Source organism: Carcharhinus amblyrhynchos, chromosome 18, assembly GCF_965287045.1.
Source record: "Carcharhinus amblyrhynchos chromosome 18, sCarAmb.v2.hapA, whole genome shotgun sequence".
Classification (NCBI taxonomy): Eukaryota; Metazoa; Chordata; class Chondrichthyes; order Carcharhiniformes; family Carcharhinidae; genus Carcharhinus; species Carcharhinus amblyrhynchos.
Genome location: NC_137341.1, coordinates 38,568,697 through 38,580,647, shown reverse-complemented (window position 1 = coordinate 38,580,647; position 11,951 = coordinate 38,568,697). Strand labels below are relative to the sequence as shown.

General features: G+C 43.1%; 1 protein-coding gene across 1 annotated transcript; it reads right to left on the bottom strand.

Annotated features, from left to right (window-relative positions):
* Positions 1-1,640: 1,640 nt before the first annotated feature.
* Positions 1,641-11,126, bottom strand: LOC145354728 (cytochrome P450 2F3-like). The gene is made up of 8 exons (XM_080206182.1): positions 10,635-11,126; positions 8,665-8,827; positions 7,407-7,556; positions 5,594-5,754; positions 4,834-5,007; positions 3,977-4,118; positions 2,422-2,663; positions 1,641-2,115 (listed from the first exon to the last, which is right to left on the bottom strand). The coding sequence occupies exons 1-8, from the start codon at positions 10,833-10,835 to the stop codon at positions 1,807-1,809; spliced, it is 1,542 nt and encodes a 513-aa protein (XP_080062308.1). The 5' UTR covers positions 10,836-11,126; the 3' UTR covers positions 1,641-1,806.
* Between the last annotated feature and the right edge of the window lie 825 nt (positions 11,127-11,951).

Below are 11,951 nucleotides of genomic sequence, written 5' to 3'. Positions count from 1 at the left end.
CCTGTTCTGCGCTGTAATGTTCTATGTTCTATGTTCTAGAATGGGACTGAGTTGCTAGATTTACAAAAAGACAACATGGATTCAATGGGTCAAATGGTCACCTTCATCGTCATCGTTGCTCTATTTTACGATTACTCTGGTGTCGCCATGGATTCAAGTTTAATTTTCAGAACATTGCTCGGACCAACCGAGAGAATAATTATTGGAGCATCAAATAATTACACTTCGCTTTTTCATTCTTTGAACCGTTTATCAGATGTATGATGGGGATAAATGGCTGGCATTCAACAAAGACGTTCAACTCCATTCGTTGGCTGGGCACAGTGGGAACAGGCGTGTTGGACGACCAATGGAAGCTTCACATGGTTGGAGCAGCTGGAGGTGAGAGGTCAAATGAAGAAGCTTCCAGGAATGTATTCGCTGATCTTCCCATTAACATGGTTCTTGTAGAACAGTGAAATGACTGCACACTAATGTGTATTAAACAAAAGGAGCAGCTGGGGGTGGAAGAGGCTGAGTGATCTTAAATGATCAGTGTCATAAAACAGGAACAATTTTTGCAATGGAGAGGGGAATAATTTCACTAAACCTGGAATACAACCATCAATCATAATTAGCAAATGCACCATTAATAAAATGGAAACTCACCTACCACAATTTACTGACAAACACCCTGCTGCTTAGATGAAACCCACTCACTCTCCAGATGAAGTTTGAGCTGATATTTCCTTCAGTGCAGTCAATGGGTGATTAAGAAGCAAACTCAGAAAGTTCTTAATGGAATCAGGAGGTTAATGGTGAGATATCTTTGTGTGATGTAAATGGGACTCTTGGCTTGGTAGGAAAACCCACCCAGCAAGTTCTGGAACCTGACAACTCATGGTGTATCTCTCAACTCCCTGAACCGTCCGCCCTGTTTGTGCATTAATAACAGGGTGTGTTGGAGACACACCGTAAACTTCACCCGGATATCTCAGCCCAATGACAAACATTAGAGACACTATGTAAAAAAAAAACCCCACATATTTCTAGAAGTGATTACAGAAGACAACAGGAAAATCATTGCGTAATTCAGTAAGGGACTGCACACACATAAGGGTACTTAGGGAATGAAGTACCACCCACACTCGACTCAAGCCCCAATTCACTGACATTCGGTGGAACTTGAAACTTGAATTTTTGGACCAGAACCGTAAAGAACAGGAACAGTTCCATCTTCGCCAGGGTCACACCAGCGCAGGCCCTATGACCTACAGAAAAAAATGCAGAATTGTCAATGATGCTGCTCAAAGATATTTGGAATGAATTTTAAAATAACAAATGGGACATCGCAGTTTTTACAGCAGTACAGAAACTGAGGCTTAACAAGTGCAGTTTCATTCTCTTATTGAATATCACTAAATAAAATCTCAACGGGTTGAAGTATTTGTCCTTGTGGCCTCTGTATCTCAGGCTCAGAACAAAATTAAATGCTTCAGAGTCTCTGAGAAAAAGGGCCTCCAAGCTCCACTCCAGAGACTTGAGCACAAAATCCAGGATGGTGTTCCAGGTGCATCACTGAGAGTGCCCCTTTCAGAGGGACCATGTTTCAGATCAAACACTAGACTGAGGTGCAATCTGACATTGTTTGTGAATTGCTGGCAGTGTTCCCCTCCGTTTCAATAGTGACTATTTTTCAAAGACATTGACGTGCTGAAAGTTATGATGCTTTGAAATTGTGAAGGTGCAGTTTTAATAAATGAGTGTTCCATTAATTCCCAGTTCAAGCTTCCTTAGCCAGTCTCACCGTTGTGGAGATAAGTAGGTTTAGGCACTTTTGGAAAAAAGACACCAACTTCCCACACAACCCCAAGATAAAGATAATAGACATGGAATTCCCTTAATGCTGCATTTCCTAAATGTTACTTTCCCCAGCAAAGGGGAGAGAATGTTTCCACCAATACAAAGTCCAAAAAAGTCATACGTTGTGCTACCTGCGGAGAAAGGCATGAAGGCGTCTCTCTTCACAAACTTGCCCTCAGCATCCAGAAAGTGAGACGGGTTGAATTCATTTGGTTTTTCCCATTGGGTTTTATCATACAGCACAGAGGACAGCAATGGAATCACATGGGTTCCCTGGAAATATAAGTTCATAAGCAGAATTACACCACTCAGCCCATCGAATCTGCTCCGCCATTCGATCACGGCTGGTATGCTCCTCATTCTCAGATTCCTGTCTGCTCCCCATAACCCTTCAACCCATTACCAATTAAAAATCTGCCTCACTCCTCCTTACATATCAAATAATGAGAACCACTCACTGAGGCACAAATGGTGCAAAGTGTAATTAGATGCAAGCTTGAGAGCTCATTTCCTCCCCAGGATCTCCATTAAATGCCAGAATATCAGGCCCCAGTTGTGGCCATAGCTTCTCTAGAGTACCTTTGGAATGAAGAATCCTTTGAAGTTTGTGTCCACTGTGGTTTCGTGTGGGAGGTTTAGGGGCAAAATGTCACCAAACCTCTGGATTTCGTGGATCACCGCGTCAGTGTATGGCAAACACTTCCGATCCTGAGTTCTGGGAGATCGGTCTGATCCAATAACTCTGATAATTTCCTCGTGAACCTTTTCTGCAAGACAAGCACATTTTGAAAGTGATTGAAAGTATGATCCTGGATTTATTCAGGCAAGACAGCTCCTGATCTCATTACAGCCTTGGTTCAAACATGTACAAAAGAGCTGAATCACTGCCTTTGACAATATCCAGTATTGCACTGACAAGTGGAAAGTAACATTCGCGCCACACATGTGCCAGGCATTGACCATCTCCAGCAAGAGAGAATCCAACCATCAACACTCAAATTTCAATGGCATTACCATCACTGAATTCTCCACTAGGGATCCTACACTAAGTAACTAACCTCCTGACTCCCCAAAACTAGTCTATCATCTACAAGGCACAAGTCAGGAGTGAGATGGAATTCCCTCCATTTGCCAGGATGAGTGCAGCTCCAACCATACCCAAGGAGCTTGACACCATCTGGAAAAAAAACAGCACGCTCGATTGGCACATTCACTCCATCCACCACCAATGAACAGTGACGGCAGTGTGTACAATCTACAAGATGCACTGCAGGAACTGACCAAGGTTCCTTAGGCAGCACCTTCCATACCCACGAACAGGCAGTTTGGAAGGGCAAGGGCAGCAGATACATGGTAACACCACCACCTAGAGGTTCCCCTTCTCACCATCCTGACTTGGAAATATCTTGTTCTTCTGTCACTGTCACTGGGACAAAATCGAGGAACTCCCTCCCCAATAGTACTGTGGGTGAACCTACATCACAGAAACTGCAGTGCTTCAGGAATAGTACTGAAGGAATAGTACTCCCCAATAGTACTGTGGGTGAACCTACATCACAGAAACTGCAGTGCTTCAGGAAGGTAGCTCATGACCACCTTCTGAAGGGAAACTTGAGATGGGCAATTGTTAAGACACAGGTCAGAAACTCCAAGGTGTTTTATGCAGTTAGCCCAGGCCCTAAGTTTTACATTTGATTTTGGTGTTAGGGTGAACATAAGGAGTTTCAATCCAGGTATAATTCAAATGACCCACTAGAGTCACATCCCCAAATCAAGCTTCATTCAGGAATCCCCAAAGGACCATGAAACCACAGAACACTGCATTAGTCCAGATTAAAATCAACGTGATATCAATTATGTTGCCTCAGCAGCAATAAAGGACACCGGTCACAGACATCACGGTGTCAACAAATTCCAGGGCCTGTTAGAAACGTACTGCAAAAGAACCTGATTAAATTACATTTCTGAAAGGCACAGCATGGTCACACAATAAATGCTGGCAATAGGCAGTGACACCCACATTCTGTAAAGGGGTAGAAAAATAGTTCAAATTCACACCCATGGTAATCTGAGAATGAGGCACACAAAATGATACAACAGGATGGGTCCAGAATGGAATCAGACTGCTTCTTACTCTGAACCTCTGGATATTTCATCATCAGAAGCATTCCCCAACAAATTGTGGTCGAGGTGGTCTCCATCCCTGCAGCAAATAGGTTGATCACGGTGAACGTTAAGTTGTTTTCATTAAAGTATGAATTAGGATTGTCCGATTCCTACAAAAGTTAACAATACAAAGGCTCAGAACTGGGATTGGAGCCAGTAGAGTGTGGCAGGGATGCATTATTAATCTGAATTACACATTACTGGGAAATGCAATACAGAAAAGAGCCAGGAATCAGAGGCAGCAATGGGTTTGCTCCAGTGTAGTACCAAAGGAACGCTGCACCCTCAGAGGTGTCACTTTTGACAAAGTGTTAAACAAAGGCTCTGTCTGCACTCTCAGATGGTTGTGCTAAAAAGAAAAACAGGGCGATTCTCCCCGCTGTCTTAAGATTTCTATTCTGTTTTTTATGACTTGAGGATGTTGCAAAGTGCCTGACAGTCAATAAAGCGTTGCTTTTGAGTGTGGTGACTGTAGGAAACAAGCAGCCAATCTGAGCTGGGAAAATGTCCACAAACAGCAATGTGGGATTGACCAGATATTCTGTTTTCCTGATATTGGTTGAATTCACATCACAAACAATGAGGACATTTGAAAAGTGCCTCATTGACTGGAATATGTTTTGGGACATCCTGGAGGTACAAAAGATAGAATGCAAATGCCGGTTCCTTCTTTTAAAAATGAAGGATACTTTCCACAGAAACATACATTTACCGCCCATCCTGCCAGGCTGGATTGAACAAAGTTCCTTTTATTGTCCCAAGGCATCATAACCAGAACTTATAGAGAATTTACTGCGCTTCTTAAGAGGGAAGTAGTGTTTCTACCTGTCGTTGTCGCAACATGAATGCATCAATAAAACTCCTCAGGTCATTCTCATCCAGGTTCTGATGGTGATTGTTGAAGAGGTTCTTCATGTAAATAATATTCTCCTTAGCATTGGAGAATATTTTTTTCTGTGATCCAGGAAGGAATCTCAAGAAGGGAAATGCATTGTACAGCTATAAAATAAAAATGAAGTGATGCAATTTATCTTGATATCAAAGTTAACCAATAACCTGTTCACGTCCCGTATTCCACAGTGAGAACAGAGCAATGAATAAATCTTTAAAATGTCCTGAATCTGGCACGTTGCAGTGTCCAGATTGAACACAATAGGTGCACATCGAACAAAGGACATCGGTACAAATGTTCACATGAATCTCTTTGATTATTACTTCCCTGCTTCTTTATAGCCCAGAGTTGTAACATTCCTCTTTCTTATTAACTAACAGCACAGGAGCAGGAGGAGGCCATACATCCAGTCAGGCCTGATGCTCCCACGAAATTAGATCCTGGCCAATCTCTATGTTTAAACTCATCTTGGTTCCATAACTTTTAAGATTCTCGAACTAGCTCAAACTCAATGAGAGTGTAACCTCCTTCTGGTAAATTATTAAGGTGTGATTCTCCTCCATGTAACTAATACATTGCACCACACAGGTTTTTTGAGACTCCATTATAGATCCCCACCCCTTTCAGCTGCTGCTGGTCGCAAGTGCTCTTTTCTGGAATGTATTTCTGTTGCAGACGAAAGGCGGGATTTACCTGGATCATGGGGGATCCAGCAAGTTGAATGTTTTCATTCATTCTCTTTACTATTCCGACAAACCTTTCATCCTCATAATCAAATCTGTCACCAAAAAGTATCGAGCAAATTATGTTGGCAACCGCAGCATTCAGTTTGATGGTTGGATTAAAGGGTTGGCCTGCAAAGAAATCACATACACGCAATCTAGTGCCGATCCTTCACAACAAAATCACAATTGCTTTGCTCATCAGGTAATGAGGACGGATTGTTCCCGAGGCTGTTATAGGAACACAGAGAGGGGTTAGCAGGAACTCTGACTAGAATTTTCTAATCCAGCATTTCCAGTGCTGAGGAAATGGAGAACACACCCTGAAATGAGAGATGGATCAACTGGAAAACTAGAACCCAGTTAGTCACAGCGGTTCTGGGAGAAGCTCTTTGATTTTGGGCAAAGATACAGAGTCACAGACACAGCGCAGTCAGTGGAATTAAATCATGGAATCAAGTCTGCACTGACAATAATCCCACACTATCCCCGTAACTCCACATATTTACCCCGCTAATCCCGCTGAAACTAGTGTCAATTTATCATGGCCAATCAACCTAACCCACACATCTCCGGACTGTGGGAGGAAACCGGAGCATCTGCAGGAAACCCACACAGACATGGGGAGAATGTGCAAACTCCTCACAGACAGTGACCCAAGCCAGGAATCGTGCCAGGGTTCCTGGTGCTGTGAGGGAGCAGTACCAACCACTGTGCCTCACAGCACAATTACCTTGAGATTGTTCCAGCAAAAAGCTTGCAGGGACACAATGGACTGGATGTCTTCTTTGTAATATTTTGCCCAGTATTTATAATTTCCTGGGTGGTGTGGTGAGGAACATCAGAAGGACAGCAAGGCGGTACAGTGGTTAGCATTGCTGTCTCACAGCATCAGGGACATAGGTTCAATTCCAGCCTTAGGTCACTGTTGTGAGAAGTTTGCACATTCTCCCCGTGTCAGTTTGGCTTTGCTCTGGGTGCACCGGTTTTGTCCCACTGTCCAAAGTTGTGCAGGTTAGGTTGATTGGCCTTCGCGTCAGGAAGATTTGCAGGGCAAATATGTGGTGTTAGAGGGATACAGCCTGGATGGGAATGTTTTCGGTGCAGGCTCGAAGGGACAGATGGCCTCCTTCTGCAATTCCTGGATTCCCGCATACTAACACTGCATGGGAAGTTCCCAGGAAGTTTAACTTTCCATTGTCTAATTACCCTGCACTGGGAACCATCCGATACCCTGACTTAAATCGCAGACTTTGTTCTGATTCTTTCAGGACAGTTGTCTCTCTCTAAAAGTTAGGAAGATTTAGTCACTTGCAACTCTTGAGTAGCTATAGTACTAACCCCACCCGACCACACCCTCTTACTTTCTTTGTGACTATTACCTCACTCTATCCCCTCACCTACTCACATCACAGACGTACCTTCTATCCTTCAAAGTGGCCTGGACCCTTAAACCTATCTGGTGTACAACAACTAGCGCTGTTAAAAACAGGGCATGTGGCCTCCCTTCCCCTGATTCTGCTGCTCTGCAATGAAGAGTCCCAGGATCCGGAACGCTGCACTTTTCCCTTCAGGCTCGAGTGGGAAAATCAGGTGAGAAGTACGCAGCTTCCAATCCAGGTCAATGAAAAAGGGACAGAGCAGCAACCTGACTGTGATTGTCACTCTCAGAAGGTCTGGGCCTTCTGTGATTCTCTGTAACTCAATCTCATTTCCAAATAGTTAGAAACACACAGAGAAAAGAAACATTGAGAATTCTGTTTCTTTACCTCACACAAACTCACCTTTATAAGGATCAAACATTTTTATCAGAAATTCAGTTTCCTCAATTATTTTGTCTTCAATGGTTTTTCTGCCCATTCCAAAATCTCGCAGGGTGGTTAAGGTGAACCTTCGCATTTGTTTCCATGACTCCCCATGACCAAAAACAATGCCTACAATTAAATCCATCAGAAAGAAGTCATTAAAACTTCAAATATGAAGAAAGATGTTTGATTTAACACTTATTATGTTAATATCTCTTCAGTTAATTAATTAGAATAGAAAAGGATGGAAGCCTAGAAATTCCTATTGATTTAATTTATTATTGTCACATATATTGGGATACAGAGAGAAGTATTGTTTTTTGAGTTACACAGACAAAGCATAGCGTTCATACCAAGCCAGACCCCCAGAAAGTTATAAGAAATTACTGCGGGTGCTTGAATCTGAAACCCAAAGAGAAAATGCTGGAAAATCTCAGCAGGTCTGGCAGCATCTGTAAGGAGAGAATAGGTCTCACGTTTCGCATCCAGATGACCCTTTGTCAAACAATGCTGCCAGACCTGCTGAGATTTTCCAGCACTTTCCCCAGAAAGTTAGCCGAGTTGCTGAATTAAAATTCCGGTGATAAGATCACTAGTCCATCGCCTTCCCATTTAAGCTTCTCCCTCCCTAATTCATCGAATGCAAACAGCAACTGGGTTAATTATTAATGTACGTTTAAAATGGCAGACTTCTGTTAACCAAATAGGTTACAAAATCTGGGCCAAAGGTATGTTTGGAAAGTTCAGTCACAGACGTAAGAGTCAAGGGTGTCATGCCTCATGACATTGTCCTGTTCTTATGTTCTCATCCGTGACAACAAACCCTTCAAATCCTTAACCTATTAATACCTCTGTTAAGAAGCTGGAAAGTAGGATGCCATGTGAAATTTTTTTTAGCTTTTTTATGAGTGTCACAAGTGGGTGTACATTAACACTGCAATGAAGTTATTATGAATTTCCTAAGCATTCCTGCAGTAACATAACCAATTTGTAGTTTATACTAATTGCTTGTGGAATTAAACACAGCAATGTTTTACAGAAGTTATAGCAAGTGGTTGCCAATCATATTCAAAGGGTTTGTTAGTTTTTAATCTTCCAAAGTTGTTCAAAACTTTAAAGTTTAATAAAGCGAACCTTTGCCAAAGTCTGAAAAATATTAATTATTTGAAGCAAGACAGGATGCAGTCAGATTTGAACTGACAGATTTTACAACAGCGAAGTTAAAGGTGAGAATTACCGCGTCCCTTTAAAGTTGCCTCAAATATCGGGACATGCGCTCTCCCACCAAATTCCTCTGCATGTTTGACAAGTGCATCATTCACTGTCTCATAGCCGGTCAGCACCACTACATCCGTGAATCCTAGCTTGATGCTGAATATTGCCCCGTACTTCTCAGATAGCTTAAATTAAAGCAATACATTTCCATGAACAGCTCACTCAACTATTCACATCACATGCCTATTCTCAATAATACATCGTAACATCTTCACCAGGGAAGAAAGCACCATAGCTTGATAAGGACACTCACAGTCACCAGATACTGACCCTAGTGGCCAGTAGAAAGTCAGGTTCTTCATGTGGTGAGTCACTGGGCATGGGAGACTGGGGCCACAGCCAAGAGCAATGAAAGGATAATTCATGTACCAGCTCCAGAGTGTAAGGCTGCAGTCATATTCGGGTCTTACAACCGCTGTCCTGGCCTGGTTGGGTGGCAGAGAGAATACACTGCTTTTGCCCCAAGCAAAGTCTCTGGTTCTGTGTGGAAGTCTGGAGATGGTGGGAATTCCGGCCTAGTACAAGGTGTTAGTATCTAAGCAGTCCTTTTCATGAGTGTTAAATACCTTATATTTGCCTTTGTGGGCAGAAATTCGGAATGTTAAGTGGACAGCCCATTTCTGGGAGTGTATAAATCTTGTCCGATTTTCCTTCTCTTCAGCTCTGATAAAGGGTCATTGAGACTCGAAATGCTGGCTCTATTCTCTCTCAATATGAAGTCTCACAACACCAGGTTTGCGACTTGGTTTGGTCTCAACACCAGTTTTGTGGCGTTTTACTGTGTTTACCCCAGTCCAACGCTGGCATCTCTACATCATATCTATTCACTCTCCACAGATGCTGTCAGACCTGCTGATTTTCTCCAGTATTTTCTGTTTTTGTGTCTGAACCAGTTTGTGTCCAAAATCATGATGGAGCTAAACAAAGTAGAAGTAAATTGACGGAATGGTTGAGAAGCAGAGGGCACTAATGCAAAGCAAACACACTAAAGGTGACAGCAGTGATATATTTTTAACGCAGTGAGTGATTAGGATCTGGATCGCACTGCTCAAGACAATGGTGGGGGCAGATTTAATCATCATTTTCAAAAGGGAATTCATTAATTTACTTTACTCAGAGAGTGGTCGGGATGTGGAATGGACTGCCTGCTGTGATAATGGAGTCAGACACTTTAGGAACTTTCAAGCGGTTATTGGATAGGCACATGGAGCAGACCAGAATGATAGGGAGTGGGATAGCTTGACCTTGGGTTTGGACATAGCTCAGCACAACATCAAGGGACAAAGGGCCTGTACTGTGCTGTACTGTTCTATGTTTCTATGTTTCTATGTAATTCTGTGAAGTGAACCTTCTCCGAACTGCTAGTTGCAATCTCACTATTGCCCCGTACAGTTGGAACAAGCCCTTTCTACTTTTATTTACTCTTTCCCTTGCAATAAAGAGCAGCATTCCATTACCCTTTCCAATTCTTCGCTGTGCCTGAATGTTAACTGCCTGTTTTTCATATACCAGGACAGCCAGATCCCTTTGTACTGCAGCATACTGCAGTCACTCTGCATTTAAATAATATTTTAATTTTCCATTCTTCCTGCCAAAGTGGAAAGCCTCACAGGTTTCCCACATTTAAGCCCATCTGACAAACGCTTGCCCACTTACTCAACCTATCTACAATGGTGTAGAAACGATCGACCAAATGGTCTCCTTCTGCACCGTAACAATTCTGTGATTCTTTACCTGTTAGAATGATGTCGATTTACCAGCACAGCCTTTGGGGGGAAATCAGCTGCACTCTGGTTGATTTTCGGTGTTTAACAACAATCTGCATTCACATAGCGCCTTCAACATAAAAATGAACATCTCACGGCGCTGAACAGACGTGGCAAACAGCAGGACAGCTTTCTGATTTACTACAAGAATCTGGTTTTCGCTTACCTTCATCAAAGATTCTCTCATCTTCTTCAGATCCAACATGTGCAGGTTGCCAATCACTGGGAGAGCAGGGGGTCCCGGGGGGAAGTTGAGGGTTCCGTGAGATTTAGACCCAGTGTTAAAATACACCAGAAGGATAATGGTCAGGGCAGCAAACAACCGCAGAGTGGCAGAATCCAAAGAGAATACACTTAGAATCGACATTCTGGGATCTAAACTGGCGATGTGGCCATCAGGAGTTATCGCGGTTTATGTCAGATCTCAGCAACTTCCCGAATGAGCTCCAAAACCAAAAAAGACACGCTCACACATGTCAAGGTGGCTTTCAGTTGTTATTCTCTTGCTAATTGAAGTTTCCCTTGTTGAAACTTTGTGGTGTCGCAACATATAAACAGGATAAAGCTACATCACACTAGCAGCAAGGGCAGGACGTGCAAATTTATCTCCTCCTACTCTCAAAACTGCTGTCAGTTACACTGAGATGGTCAGGTTGCCTCTGGATAAAATATTAAATTCCCGTTCCCCTACTTGGGGACTATATAATGACATTCTCCTGGGATACATGCAGGAAGCCAATCAAAATAAGAGGTCAGAGGAAAGTGGCGCATGGTCATCGATAAAACAGTCAAATGTAGGACCCAACACACAGCAACTTCTGCTGCAGGTCCTCGAATGGCCTCCAACAAGCACACATGCAATTGAGACGTATAAGATGATGAATGGGATGGATAGGATAGAGGTGGAGAGACTCTTCCCACTCAAAAAAGACACTAGGACTAGGGGGCACAGCCTCAAGATAAAGGGGGGGGGCGTTTTAGAACGGAGTTGAGGAGGAACTTCTTCACTCAAAGGGTGGTGAATCTCTGGAATTCTCTACCCGTTGAAGTGGTGGAGGCTGCCTCGCTAAATATTTTCAAGAAGCGGGTTGATGGGTTTTTGATAAGAGAGGGGATTAAGGGTTATGGGGAGAGGGCCGGAAAGTGGAACTGAGCCACGACAGATCAGCCATGATCTTATTGAATGGCGGGGCAGGCTCAAAGGGCCAGATGGCCTGCTCCTGCTCCTATTTCTTATGTTCTTATGTTCTTATGTTCAATTACCGTTTTCTCATACACCAACTGATCCTGGAGCAGAGGGGGCTGGAGAAACTCTTGAGCACTGACTGTTCAGATAACCAAATCTCCTGAGTGTTCCTAGAGTCATAGAGATATACAGCATGGAAACAGGCCCTTCAGCCCAACTCATCAATGCCGACCAGGTTTCCTAAACTGAACAATCCAGCGATTTGGGCCAGCATTTGGCGCAAATCGCTGAAAACCT

Coding starts and splice junctions, on each gene's coding strand:
- LOC145354728 (XM_080206182.1), bottom strand. CDS start 10,835: ATGTCGATTCTAAGTGTATTCTCTTTGGATTCTGCCACTCTGCGGTTG. Junction 8,828..10,634: donor TGAGAGAATCTTTGATGAAG/GTAAGCGAAAAC, acceptor CTTTAATTTAAG/CTATCTGAGAAGTACGGGGC. Junction 7,557..8,664: donor GGCAACTTTAAAGGGACGCG/GTAATTCTCACC, acceptor ATTTAATTGTAG/GCATTGTTTTTGGTCATGGG.